The 14880-nt window shown below is 51.0% G+C and overlaps 1 protein-coding gene across 1 annotated transcript; it reads left to right on the forward strand.

Annotated features, from left to right (window-relative positions):
* Positions 1-5195: 5195 nt before the first annotated feature.
* Positions 5196-10109, forward strand: Best2 (bestrophin 2). The gene is made up of 9 exons (XM_052728868.1): positions 5196-5347; positions 5445-5539; positions 6499-6732; positions 6807-6961; positions 7255-7332; positions 7833-7985; positions 8073-8153; positions 8295-8449; positions 9582-10109. The coding sequence occupies exons 1-9, from the start codon at positions 5196-5198 to the stop codon at positions 10003-10005; spliced, it is 1527 nt and encodes a 508-aa protein (XP_052584828.1). The 3' UTR covers positions 10006-10109.
* Positions 10110-14880: the final 4771 nt, after the last annotated feature.

Consider the following 14880-nt stretch of genomic DNA (forward strand, 5'->3'; position numbering starts at 1 on the left):
TGTTTGTTAATGGAGGCATGGGTCGGAAGCACCTATGGGCGGCCGTGTAGATCATACACTACACAGGAGTCTTTGTCTCCCTCTCGTACACGGGTCCAGCCAGAGCACCCCCAGGATGATATGTGTTTGTGGTAACACCTGTGGAAAGAGGCTATCTTGGGTAAAAGAGAAGCCTGGTCTTAAAGAGATCCTTTCTAGGGCTTCAAAACCTATAATGAAAGCATTTGCTCCCTTAAACTCAAGCGTGTGCCAGGTGTGGAGACAGAGGCAGGTGGGATCTCTAAATTCAAGGCCAGCCTGGTCTATAAAGCGACTTTGAGGACAAGCATGGTTGTTACACAGGTGAAACCCTGTCTCCAAAAACAAAAAAAAAGAAGTCAGAGTGTGGGAATCTTGAGGCCCTGTGGCCAGCCTCAGGCTAGAGAACGGATTAAGCAGGCATTGAGCCCAACACCACCTGCTGTTTAGTTTGGGAATTTGTGGGCGCCCTGGGCAGAGTCTGGTCCTGCCAGACTGGGGATTAAGGATCTGCATGCATACCCCTAGTTCCTGCCTTCCTGGGATGCTTTCGGACCCTCCTGGGGTGGGACTAATGAGGTTGGCAGAGGATGCTGGGGGTTCCCTTAAGGCTGGACCTGCTTTCAGAGAAGGCTTCCAGAAGCTCCCCCAGTACAGGCCTTCAGCTGTTCCGAGCTTTACTCCTATAGCCCTTAAATTGGGGACCTGAACTGTGGCACGAATTTTCACACGCCTTTGAACAAGTTACTCAGCAGACCCGTCCCCTGCCCTTCTTCCTGCACCCGCTGAACAACCACTATAATGGACACCTGAAAGACTGGGAATAAAACATGACTTCTGAGTGTTTTCCAAGTTCCAAGCCACAGCTGCTTGGTGTGAGGGGACAAAAAGGGGTGCTGGAAGACATGCATGACTCAGAAATGTTCCCGGTACAACCAGAGTAGGCATGTCCGGGAATGCATGTAAGGGGAACCCATTCTCGCGCCTAGACTTGCCCTCCACTGGACTGGGTGTGCGCGAGCTGGTATGGGCACGTTGGAGTGACAGATGTAAACAAAAGGAAGCAGCCATAGGGAAGAAGGACCACAGACTCTAAGCCCATCCTGCCTGGGTTCAGAACCTAGCTGCTGACTATCTTCAGAGTCGTGGTTTGCCTTTGAGGCTGGTGGAAATAACAGGAACCATCTCAGACCTCAGTAAGAGTCATGTGCTAGTGGCATGAGAGGGCGTGTGAACCAGGCAACCTGCCCTCCCGACTATTCGGGGGAACTGTGGGAATGTGTGTGTGCCGGGGGAGAAGGGATAAGCTGCAGGGAGCGCAAGGACACCTGCTAGGCAGTCAGGGCAGCCTGTCCAAGAACAGCCTGTCCAGTACCCCGGCCTACAGCTGGCAGTGTCGCCCCAACCAGCTATCCTTGCTGGAGTTTATAGGCTGCTGGGCAGCTGGGCAGCGGAGACATAGGTCCAAGGGTGACCAGCCCGAGCTGGTTCCTAATTTACCCAGGTGGGGCAGACATCTGCCAGCCTGGGAACACTGTGTCCTGGCCAGATGGGCCTCCCAGTGGTGCTGCACTGGGTCATTCCCACTTGTGCTGCGAGGCAGGTGGATACCAAGGGACTCATGGGGACCTGCGAGTGCCCCTCCCAGGTCAGACCCCTGAGCCTCTGCCCCTCTCATACCCATGTATCTGGACATGCTTGAGGTTGGGGGTGGCAGTGGGAAGTGCTCTGTGTGCCAGGCTGGGAGTGGCTCTCCTGTTGGTGTGTCTCTGAAGACAGAACATCTGTCTTGAGTCAGTACCAAACATAGGGACAAAGATTTATGTCCCTGGTTGTGTGTTCAGGGCATTGTTGAGTATGAGACCTGAGTATATGTCTGGGTGTTTCTGTACACAGCACATAAAGGAAGAAGCATTGAAACAAGGCCTTTTTTTTTTTTTCATTTTAGACAGAGTTTATAACTTAGATTGTCCTTGAATGCATACCCTCCAAAATGCAGGGATTATGAGTATATACCACCATGCCTGCCTAAATACATTAATGTACAAATGTATTAATGTCACTGAGGATTTAGTTGATGAGATGTTAAGGAAAGGTCCCTGTTGTCATCCCCCTGCCATGCTAGGGATGGAACCCAGGGCTTCATAATTGCTTGGCAAGTCTTCTACCATTAAGCTACTCTTGCAAATTGACAATCGTTGGGAACCACCAAGGCCCTGCTCTGACCCTAGGACTGTATCCCACTGTGTTGAGGAAGATCTCCCCACAGTTCTCATGCAACTTTGGATGAGTCTTTGTTCAGAGGAAAGGGAGACTTCAGACTGAGTATGAATGTCTGTGGCTGTGGATGGGAAGGCATGGGGGCATGTGTGCTCTTCTGAGTCTTTGTCATGTGATGAGAGCTTACAGGAAGGCAGGCCCCTGGCCGGCTGCTTCTGCCCTCCTATAAGGCTGTTTGGAGCAGCTGGTGTGGGTTCATGAGCTGAGGACTGATTGCTTCCAGGTTTCACTTGCCTTACAGCCACTTGCTCCAGTGGAAAGAAGGGGGTGGGACTTGTGTGACTCTGAACATTGTGTGTGTGTGTGTGTGTGTGTGTGTGTGTGTGTGTGTGTGTGTGTGTATGTGTGTGTGTGTGTGCACGCACGCTCGCGCACACGCGAGTGCAGGTCAAAGGACAGCTTTGTGGAGTTGGTTCTCTTTATATGAGTTCCAGGGATTAAACTCATGCCATGTTTTTTGTTTGTTTTATTTTTTATTTTGTTTGTTTTTGTTTTGTTTCTCGGAGGCAGGGTTTTATTGTATCTCCCCAGGAGTCCTGGAACTCATTCTGTAAACCAGGCTGGCCTTGAACTCACAGAGATCCGCCTGCCTCTGCCTCCCAAGTGCTGGAACTAAAGGCATGAACCACCACTGTCCAGCATTATTTTTAATACAGAATCCTACCATGTAGCAAACTGAGGCTTGCCCCAAATCACTATGTAGCCCAGGTTGGTGTCTTTATTTCCTCTTGGTGATCCTCCTGCCTCTGCCTCCCCCCAAAAATGATAGGATCATAGATATGCACCTTTATACTTTTTGGAGGGGGGTCTGGAACTCTCTATGTAGACCCGTCTATCAGGCTGGTCTCAAACTCACATATTCTGTCTGCCTCTGCCTCTCTAGTGCTGAAATTAAAGAGGTGGCTTCCTTCCTTTTTTTTTTTTTTTACCCCCTCTACACAGGGTTTCTCTATATAGCCCTGGCTGTCCTGGAACTCACTCTGTGATGAAACTCTAGATCAGGCCAGCCTTGAACTTAGAGATCTGCCTGCCTCTGCCTCCCAAGTGCTGGGATTAAGGCATGTCCCAACACCACTGGGCTGTTTATATTTTATTGTGTGTTTTACCTGCATGCACATACATACACTCCATGAATAAATACCCAAGAAGGCTAATGAGAGCATAAGAAGCCTTGTAGCTGGAGTCACAGACAGTTGTAAGCAACAATGTAGGCGCTAGGTACCAAATTCTACAAGAGCAGTATGAGTTCTTAACTTCTGAGCCATATCTCCAGCCCTATTTTTTTCAATTGTGGGTACATGTCTCTATGCCTGCGTGGTATAGAGTATGGGTGCCCTTGGATCCCCTGGGGCTGGAGTTACAGATGGTTGTTAGCCAACAGAGTGGGTGCTGGAAACAAACTTAACAAGAGCAGTATACACTCTTAAGCACTTCAGCCCCTCTATTGGCTTTTTAAGATTCAGTCTCACTCTATAGCCCAGGCTAGCCTGGAACTCATGACAGTCCTCCTGTCTCAGCTGCTGGCATACCTGGCAGATCCTGAAAGTCTGTGTGTGACAGTGTGAATTGCCATTGTGGTAAAGTCAAGCTGTGTTAGGGGAAGCTAAACATGTGCTTGGGTCTACATCTTTGTGACAGCCGCTGAGCACAGGTAACTGAAAGGTGACCCAGTCTTGTTGGCTCTGTGTGTGTGTGTGTGTGTGTGTGTGTGTGTGTGTGTGTGTGTGTAGGAGGGAGCTTCTTCCCTCTTCCAGCTGTAGGTTCCTTCTCCCTACTAGGGAGCCAGACAAAGAGGAGCAAGGAAGTACAAGGCAGACCACACACACACACACACACACACACACACACACACACACACACACACCACCCCACCCAACCCCACCCCCCTGCCCAGGAGACAAACTGGCAGACCTTCTCCAAACAAAGTTCTGAGGCTGGAGCTGAGCTAGAGAGGATAGACCTGGGAGGGGCTGCCCACGTCCACTCCCCAGCTCCCTTCCCGCACAGAGTCTGGCTTCAGCCTCACCCAAAACTGAAGCCACCCTCCCATTCAGTCTCTGTCCCTGCCTGTCCCTGTACTGCCACCCTCAACACAGGTGAGAAGGACCAGGCCTGGGAGAAAAAAGGGCCCTACAGTGGCAGGCTTTGGGCAGGACTCCTAGGGGACAGGGGGCAAGGCTAGGAGGAGCAGCAAGAAAGGAGGGGAGGCAGGAGAGAGCAGAGGGTCTGGGGTAGGCCCAGACGGGTCAGAGCCGGAGGATTAATCGTGGGTCGGAGGAGGCTGGTTCCTAGCGGAAGATAGGAAGGCTGTGGGACAGACTGGGGACCCGGAGCCTTAAAGACTGCATTCAGAGCAGTTCTGAATATGAGGGGGGATAGTAGCCCCAGACTAGGAGTCAGCTAGGGTAGACTGTAGGCTCAAGGCGGTGGAGAGAGGAAACCAAAGGTGGGCAATGAGCTGGGCGGGGTGGGGTGGGGTGTTGAAGCTCTGAGAATTTAGAAACTGAGGACTCGGGAAGTCAAGGCGGTTGAGCGTTGTGCAGGTGAAGGGCTGGAGGGAGGGTACGTGGGAGACCATTCAAAAAGTGACTAGATTCATCCAGGGGCTTTGGAGGTGGGGGACCTAACTAAAAATCCAAAAGGCTTAGACCAACAGTCTAGGGGAGGAGAGAGCCAGACTGGGAGAAGGGAACTCGGGAGAGAGCCAGGACCGGGGCGGGGGACGTGGTAACAGGACGCGGGTGGGGACCGCTCTAGTGCAGTGAACACAGAGCATGTCCGCTGGTACCTGCAACTGAAACTCCCAGGACCAGTCCCTCCCGGTCTTTCTCCCTTGGCTCACAGGTCAGGGCTCAGGGTAACCCCCTCTCCATTGACCACACTGGCCCGGCACAGCAATGACCGTCACCTACACAGCCCGAGTGGCAAATGCCCGCTTCGGCGGCTTCTCGCAGCTACTGCTGCTGTGGCGCGGAAGCATCTACAAGCTCCTGTGGCGAGAGCTGCTGTGTTTCCTGGGGCTCTACATGGCGCTGAGCGCCGCCTATCGGTGAGAAGGCCTGGGGTGGGGCCTGGGGGTCTGCGCCCTGCGGAAGGGATTGGGAGTGGAGGAGAGACCTGTAGCCACTGCATTCCCTACTCCGCAGCTTCTTACTGGCAGAAGAGCAGAAGCGCTACTTTGAGAAGCTTGTCATGTATTGCGACCAGTACGCCAGCCTCATCCCGGTCTCTTTCGTGCTTGGTGAGGTTGCGTCCCGAGTGTCCCATTCCTACTTAAGGGAGAAATCTGTTTTTCATCCATGCCTTTTGGAGACCCCCATTCCTACCCTCACTCAAATCTAACCTCCAGGGCTTCCCACTTCTGAATCCTCACCTCGAAGATGCCCATATGACCCTACATCCTGAGACACTGGATATCACCTGGTTACGGTACACTCTGAGGTGCCCCCGTGGGAGCTCCACCTCACCCACAGACTTATTGGTAGTTGTGTTTGCATCAGATTACTATCCTCTCACACATCCTGAGAGCCTTCCCTCCAGGGACCAAATATGACTCCATTCAAATCCAGCCTGGCCCCTGGCCCACAGAAAGCTCATGTGACCCTCCCATCACATGGTTGGGATGAACAGCCTGCCCAGGTCCCCCCCTCTTACATAGGGCCAAACTCTTTCTTTCTAGGTGTGTATTGTTTGTTGGTCTGAGACAGGGTCTCTTACTATGTAGCCTTGGCTGGCCTGAAACACCTTATGTAACTCAGGCTGAGGGAAAAACTCTTTCATAACCAGGGTTCAGGGACTACAATGACTGTTGCGGTAAATCTATGTAGTTGTCCCTGGTGTTCGTTCATTCCACGTCCACACAGTAATGTCCCACCTTGTTTCCAATCCAGATATCCCAAGCCCAGTGATTCCCTGGGGTCAGAGAAACATGTTCCTTCATGCGCCTAACATGGGCCCTAGGATTCCACATTCATATTGGGATACAATCCCCCATCTCGGGGTACCCCAGCCTGCTCCAATCTCTTTGACTTCAAGGGCTGAATACCCACATTCTTAAGCCAAATGGCCCGTGTGGTCAGGGTGACCAGCCTTTTCCAGGTGCCTCTGATGGCACCTCTGTCATCCCAGTTTCACGGCTTGGGCTCGCAAACTCTTGGCCCCTGAATCCCTGCTGAGCTTCCATCTCCGGCTTGCCCTCAGGCTTCTACGTGACTCTGGTGGTGCATCGCTGGTGGAACCAGTACCTGTGCATGCCTCTGCCGGACGCACTCATGTGTGTGGTGGTCGGCACCGTGCATGGGCGCGACGATCGAGGCCGCCTCTACCGGCGCACGCTCATGCGCTACGCAGGGCTCTCCGCGGTGCTGATCCTGCGTTCGGTCAGCACAGCAGTCTTCAAGCGGTTCCCCACCATAGACCACGTGGTCGAGGCTGGTGAGTCTCTGGCCAGAGGATGGCAGGGTCAGACAGGAGAGCAGTGAGAGTAACCTCGGGTCACACCCCTCCAGGATTTATGACCCGCGAGGAGCGCAAGAAGTTCGAGAACTTGAACTCATCCTACAACAAATACTGGGTGCCCTGCGTGTGGTTCTCTAGCTTGGCGGCGCAGGCGCGGCGAGAGGGACGCATCCGCGACAACAGTGCCCTTAAGCTGCTGCTGGAGGTGGGCCTGAGAAGAAGTCATTCTTATAGAATAACAGAGAAATTGTGCACCTTGGAGTGGGTCGAGGGCGGCTGACCCTGCATCTCCCACAAGTCTGTATTCCAAACACCCTTACCAATGCACTTATTTCCACGGCGGCAGCCCTGTAGCGCGTGGTACCCCCACCCAGTTGTATACCACCACCAAATACTCGCCTAATTCCTAATATATGACCCTTCTCTATCTGAGTACTCATATGTAATCTCTACATGAATTCAGTGTTCAACCCCTACATGACCAGCATCTGCCCATAGGAGCTGAATGTGTTTCGGAGCAAGTGTGGGATGCTGTTTCACTACGACTGGATTAGCATACCCCTCGTCTACACCCAGGTAACTTCTCCGTGCCTCCATTTACACTCAGCATAGGAATCTCTATTCCTCTTTTTTGATGTTGTTTTGTTTTGTTTTTCAAGACAGGGTTTCTTTGTGAAACAGTCCTGGCTGTTCTGGAACGAACTCTGTAGACTAGGCTAGCCTCGAACTCACAGAGATCCACCTGCCTCTGCCTCCGAGTCCTGGAATTAAAGGTGTGCGCCACCACGGCCCGGCCTCCCTATTCCTCTTAAGGGAAAATGGAAGTCGGTCATAATGGCACACATCTGTACTCACTCCCAGCATTGGGTAAGCTGAGGCAAGAGGACCCCGAGTTTGAAACCAGGCTAGGTTACATAGCGAGATCCTTTCTCAGTTGAAAAGAGTGTAGGAACTGAAAGCCAGCTAAAACTCAATCATCCTGAAGTTCATTGCTGGTCCTGATCTTTCCACGACTCTCTGAGGCACATGGGGTGGGGGGTCAGAAGTGATCTCGTTTCCATTTGCCTGGCCCCCAGGTAGTGACGATCGCAGTGTACAGCTACTTCCTGGCTTGCCTCATCGGCCGTCAGTTCCTAGACCCCGCCCAGGGCTACAAAGACCACACCTTGGACCTGTGCATTCCCATCTTCACCTTACTGCAGTTCTTCTTCTATGCTGGCTGGCTTAAGGTGGGAGGGGTCGGAAGGTGTGTGGAACGGAAGAGTGGGGTATGAACAATTCTCCAAGCTCCACCTGCCTCTCTTCTCTGTACTCAGGTAGCAGAACAGCTCATCAACCCTTTCGGAGAGGACGACGACGACTTTGAGACCAACTTTCTTATCGACCGCAACTTCCAGGTCAGAGTCTCCTCCTGGCGGCCTAGTTTTCTAAGTGGTCCCGGACTCGCCAAGTCCTCCCCCTAAACACTCCTCTCCTCTCTCTTGGATCACGCTCCATGAGGGCTCCACCCACCCCACCCTGCGTCTCCACATCCTCAGGTGTCGATGCTAGCGGTGGACGAGATGTATGACGATTTGGCTATGCTGGAGAAAGATCTATACTGGGATGCGACCGAGGCTCGCGCGCCCTACACCGCGGCCACCGCTTTCCTGCTGCAGCAGCCCTCCTTCCAGGGCTCCACCTTCGATATAGCGTGAGCTAGCGCGGTGGGCGGGGCTTAGGGCTCTGCTGGCCTAGGAGGGTCTATGGTCTGTGGGGTTAATCCGGGGACTCCAGTAACCGAGCTAGGCAATTTGGCCCAGGAATGTGGCATAAACCAGGAACCCCAGCACTCGGGAGGTGGAGCCAAGGGGATCAGGAGTTCTGCTACGTAGGGCTGTGACTGGGGTGGGAACAGGTCATCAGTTGGAGACTGGGGGCAGATCTAAAGACTTTCAGAGACAAGATGCGGCCACGGTTGAGGTTGTAGCGCCAGAGGATATGGCTAGGTCTTTCAGAGTGACACAAGGAGTCGGTGGTGACAGGTAAATCTCAGGCGCTTCGGATCCGCTTTGGGGATCAAGAAGAGGGTAGGGTCTAGTCTATCATGCAAGAGGTCTTAACCTCCATTTCAAAGTCGCTAAACAGTGATAGATAGATAGATAGACAGACAGACAGACAGACCGACCCGGATTTGATGGCACACATCTGTAGCCAGTCCCAGGACAGGGGAGACAGAGGCAAAGGTTCCTTCACCAAGTTTGAGGCCAGTCTGAACTGCATAGTGAATCTCAGGTCAGTTAGAGCTACATAGTGAGACTTTGTCAAAACAAACAACAGCAAACACACACACACACACACACACACACAGAGAGAGAGAGAGAAAGAGAGAGAGAGAGAGAGAGAGAGAGAGAGAGAGAGAGAGAGAGAGAGAGAACGAGGACGAGAGAACGCATTCCTTCTTTGGAACCTCTCATGAGAATTCCTTTTCCTGAACCTACCCTCCCTCTACTAAAAAATAAAACAACAACAACTAAATAAATATCACAAAACTAGACAGGGGGTGGTGGCACACGCCTTTAATCCCAGCGCTTGGGAGGTCTGCAGGCGGATCTCTGTGAGTTCGAGGCCAGCCTAATATACAAAGCGAGTTCCAGGTCAGCCAGAACTGCTGCACAGAGAAACCCTGTGTCTACAAAGTTAGTCCTAGGACAGCCAAGGCTACACAAACAAAGCCTTTGTCAACAAAACAAAACAAAAACACGGGAAAGCTAAAATAAATAAACTAATAAATAAATCAACGCAAAAGAGCGAGGCCTCAGTGCTGACCCCTTGTCCATCTGCAGGCTGGCTAAAGAGGACATGCAGTTCCAGCGGCTGGACGGCATGGACGGCCCTGTGGGAGAGGCTCACGGGGACTTTCTGCAGCGCCTCCTGCCGGCGGGTGCGGGCACTGTGGGTCCTCTGGGGCGGCGCCTGTCGCTGTTAAGGCGTAAGAACAGCTGCGTGTCAGAGGCGTCCACCGCGGCCAGCTGCGGATGTGCAGGCGCAGCGGAGAGCGGAGGCGTTGAGTGCGGTTGTGGAGAGCCATTGCTCGACCCCAGCCTGCGGGAGCCGGAGCTCGAGCCCCTCGCATGTCCTGAGCCGCCTGCCCCCGTCCCAGGGCCGACTGCTGAACCTTTCACCATCGTGCCCCTTCCAGGGCCCCGAGCGCCGGCACCGCCTTGGCTGCCCAGCCCTATTGGAGAGGAGGAAGAGAGTCCGGCCTGAGACCTGGGACCAGGACCCCTGTGGACACCCAATCCTGCACAGGGCATGCTGGCGACCACCAAGGTCTGCACAAGCCAGCTAGGCCTGCACCAAGATGACCTGCCCGTTTTGACCGGCCATGTCTCCCACCGGGGCTGATGGTGTTAGGGGTCCATACTCTCCCGGCTGCTGTTGCTTTTTTTTTTTTTTTTTTTTTTTTTTTTTTTTTTTTTTTTTTTCCCTACTCCCAGCTTCTTTAAGTGGCTTTGCTTCCCAAGCACCACCACCTGACGGGCGGCCTGGGTTGTTCCCTTCCAGTGGAACTGAGTGCCTACCTCATGAACTTGTGAGGACTAAAACAAAAATAAATGATGACTTGGAAGAGGTTGGTTTACAGGTGTTCAATAAATGGTTAACATTGAAGTGGTGTCTCTAGCCAGATCATTTATAAGATTTGGAAAGTCCTCTGGGCTTTTTTTGTTTTGTTTTGATACAGGGTGTCACTGCAGCTGGCCTGTACCTCCTGACTAGGCTGTCTTGGAGCTCACATTCACCTCCCTTGCCTACCTAGTGCTGGGCTTAAAGGCAGGTGACACCACACCTGGCCTTCCAAATTTCCGTGCTTTTTTTTTTTTTTTTTTTTTTGGTTTGTCAAGACAGGGTTTCTCTGTGTAGCTTTGCGCCTTTCCTGGATCTCGTTCTGTAGACCAGGCTGGCCTCGAACTCACAGAGATCCACTTGCCTCTGGGAGGTGCTGGGATTAAAGGTGTGAGCCACCACCGCCCAGCAGTACCTTTGGTTTTATTCACTGGTGAGAAAGAAATGCTGCCTGGTGTACATGAGAGCCCTCAGCATGAAAGACAAGCAGCGGGAACACTGAGTTCCATCACCAGGCCCACTCCTCAGTACGTTAGCCACTGCTTCAAAGTAACCATTTTCCCCTTGCTCCAAGCACCTGCACCCTCATATATTCTCTCCGCACTCCAAGTCCTGTGTGTATGGTGCTGGGGGATGCAACTCAGGCCCTCTTGCACACCAGCTAAGCCAGGCAACTGCTCTGCCCACTGTGCTACCCCAGTCCAGACATGCCGGGTTTGTTTGCTTTAGTAATTATTTTTCTTGGTTTGACAATTATTTTATGTGTATGAGCATTTGCCTACATATAAGTCTGTGTACCACTTGCTTGCCTGGTTCCTCAGAGTCCAGAAGAGGATGTTGGATCTCCTGGAACTGGAGATACAAACAGTTGTGAGCGGCTATGTGGGTGCTGGAACTCACACTCAGGTTCTTCAGCCCTGAACTGCTGGGCCATCTCTCTGCCCCTTTTTTGTCTCTTCAAGATGGTGCCCACTATGTAGCTCTGGCTGTCCCAGAACTTACTACGTCTTGTGGGCTGCAAGAATGTTATAGAGATTCAGCTGTGTATTAAAGCGGTCCGTCAAATGGGAAGCCATTTATCACGGGAATATTTGGTGTTTTACAGCCTTAATATTCAGCTGTGCCTTGCTATGAAATTCTTGTGTGCCCATATATTACTAGACCACTTGGCAAACGGTTCAGCTTCTCAGACCTGCTGAACCTCTAGGTAACTAACTCCCTCACTGAGCCTAGGAACAAGCAGGCTGCAGATGCATAGCTTTGCTTCTTGTGCAGATGAAGCTCAGACCATCCCCTTCCTTCAGGCCTAGGGGCATGGCAGAGAGATTGACTGAGGACAATAGGGCTTTTTGCATAACCAGGGGCAGTAAGGACTGAAGCAGAATTCCAGAGGCAGACAGAACGTGTACCCAGAGAGAGGAGAATACAGAGATTCTGTAGAGGGTAAGGCAGATCTCTGGTAGAGTTTATCAGGGCCAGGCGTAAGGAGTCAAGAAGAATAGATGGAGGACGAAGGAACAGAGGACGAAGATGAGATCAAAAGCATAAGGGCTTAGTTATCACCAGGGCTGTGAGGGGACAGAAAAAGTGGGTACAAAAAGGAACTGAGACTCAGGACGGAACTGAGGCTATAGAGTTTTGTTATAAAGGAATAAAGTAAATGGACAAAGGAAGAACGTAAGTGTACATAGATCCCTTTCCCTCAGATACCCCACACCAGACGCAGTGTCTTCCCCAGGACTCTGGGAGGAATTTTCTCTGGGCTGGAACTAGGATGTAGACCAGACTGTCCTCAAACTGCTTCTGCCTCCTGAGTGCTAGGATTAAAGGCACGCACCCTGCACCCAGCTTCCCTGTTTTATTTCTTTAAGATTTATTTCTATTTTGTGTATGTGTTTGTCTGCATATGTGTATGTACCACACACATGCCTGGTGCCCCTGGAGACCAGAGGAGGGCATCAGATTCCCTGGAACTGCAATTACAGATGATGATGAGTGCCATATGGGTGCTGGGGATCAAACCTGGGTCCTCCACATGAGTAGCAATGTAACTTTATATACATTGAATATATATATTGAAAATAGGTCCTAACCTTATTTTTTTCAAACGTGTGTGTGTGTGTTTGTGTGTGTGTGTGTGTGTGTGTGTGTGTGTATTTGTGCAAGGAGTTAGAAGTCAATTCTCTACCATGTGAGTCCCAGGAACTGAACCTGTGTCATCAGGCCTGGTGGCAAGCTCCTTCATCCACTGACCCAGAGACTCACATAGCCCAGGTTGACCTTAAACTCACTATACAGCCAAAGATGACCTTGAATTCTTGGTCTTGCCTCCACCTCCCAAGTGCAGGGCTTTTCTTTTCTTCCTTCCTTCCTTTCTTTTTTTCTTTTTCTTTTCTTGATTTTTCCAGACAGGGTTTCTCTGCACAGCCCTGGCTGTTCTGGATCTCACTCTGTAGACCAGGCTGGCCTCAAACTCAGAAATCCACCTGCCTCTGCCTTCTGAGTGCTGGGATTAAAGTCATGTGTTACAACCTCCCAGCTACTTATTTTTTATTTTTTAAAGCTTGTAAGTCTTAGGTGACCTTAAACTCAACAGCAATCCTATTGCCTCAGCCTCCTCAGGGCTAGGACCACAGGCATGGACCACTGCTTTCCAGGTCTTAACTGAATTACTCTTATATGCCATTGACTTTTGACATTTAGAAGTTTAGCAGGGACCCTTTCCACAAATCAGCTCCCAGTGGCTCCCCAATCTGGGCCACATGTGTCCTTCCAGGATATCAATCCCAAACCATACTCACTGGGATTCTTCTGCTGTGGGATAATGCTTTTGTACACTGATTTAATAAAATGCTGATTGGCCAGTAGCCAGGCAGGAAGTATAGGTGGGATAAGAGAATTCTGGGAAGAGGAAGGCTGAGTCAGGAAACGCCAGCCTGCTGTCCAGTGAACAGCTTGTAATGGCAGACAGGTAAAGCCACGGAAAACATGGAGATATATAGATGAACAGAAATGGGGCTGAGTTTAAGTGCAAGAACTAGTCAGTAGTAAGCCTGAGCTAGTGGCCGAGCAGTTTTAATTAATATAAGCCTCTGTGTGTTTACTTGGGTCTGAGTGGCTGCAGACCGGGTGGGACACAGGAAAACTTTCGGCTACATTCTTCCTTCCTCTTAAGCACACCACCCAGCAGCAAACCTTAAAGGCTCTAACCTGACTCTCCACAGGTCACCCTGGCCAGAGCCAACATGTCACTTAGATTAGTGACCTCTGTTGTGGGCTCATCCCTTCAGCCTTACCCCCCCCCCCACCACAGCCACCAGAGAGCACCTACAAACACCCAAGCATGTCACGTGCTTCCTCCCTTCAAGTCTTCTAGGGCTGTTACCTCACTTAGGACCAAAGCTAAAGCCCTCGCTCCTTCCTCACACCATTCCAGCCACACCAGCCTCTACCCACCAAGAAAGATCTCATCTCAGGGTTTGCATATGCTAGTCCCCCTGTCTGGACTGCTCTTCCCCAGGGGTCTAGATGGCCTCACCCTAATCTCTGCCTGATTATATGTTGCTGAAATGATGTTACCTTCTCTAGCTAGGACTACCTTTCTGGACTTATTTTTTTCTTTTCTTTTTTAAGATTTATATTTATTTATTTGGAGACAGGGTCTATTATGTGGCTCTGACTGTCCTGGAACTCAGAAAACCACCTGCCTCTGCCTCCCAAGTGCTGAGATTAAAAGCATTTACCACCATGCCTGGCTAGAAACTCACTGTTTTTGACTAGGTTGACTGGCCAGTGAGCTCTCAAGCTTGACCTGTCCCCCAACCCCTCAAAGTGGGGATACAGGCACATGCAGGCACCGTCGGGTGTTTTTGTGGTTGGTGGAAACCTAACTCAGCTCATGCTCAATTAGACACAGCAGTCTCTCCAGCTTCTTAAAACAAATGATAACAACAAAAACACCATAGGATTCACATCTGTCACTGTGTGTTACTGGTCACTCATACTTTAGTAAGAATGAAAAGCAGGAGCCGGGCAGTGTTGGCACATGCCTTTAATCCCAGCACTCAGGAGGCAGAAGCAGGCAGATCTCTGTGAGTTCAAGGCCAACCTGGTCTACAGAGGGAGTTCCACGGTTACACAGAAAAACCCTATCTCAAAAACAAAACAAACAAAAACCCCACAAGAATGCAAGACAAGGACTGGAGCGATGGCTCAGTGGTTAAGAGCACTGGCTCCTCTTCCAGGGACCAGGGTTCAACTCCCACATCATGGCTCACAACCATCTGTAACTCTAGTTTCAGGGAATCTGATGCCCTCTTTTGGCCTCTGTGGGCACCAGGTACACACATAGTACACAAACATATACAAGGGAAAAACATTCATACCTGTAAAGAAAAAAAAAAGTTAAAAAAAAAAAAAAGCAAAAGAATCCAAGACAAGACAAGGCTTTCTTAAAAGCAATGGCCTGTGACCCTAGCTGACATTTTATTCCTCACCATGATGTCCAGAGTCCATTCA

This window comes from Peromyscus californicus, unplaced genomic scaffold (genome assembly GCF_007827085.1).
Source record: "Peromyscus californicus insignis strain IS unplaced genomic scaffold, ASM782708v3 Scaffold_8__1_contigs__length_139910024, whole genome shotgun sequence".
NCBI classification, from domain to species: Eukaryota; Metazoa; Chordata; class Mammalia; order Rodentia; family Cricetidae; genus Peromyscus; species Peromyscus californicus.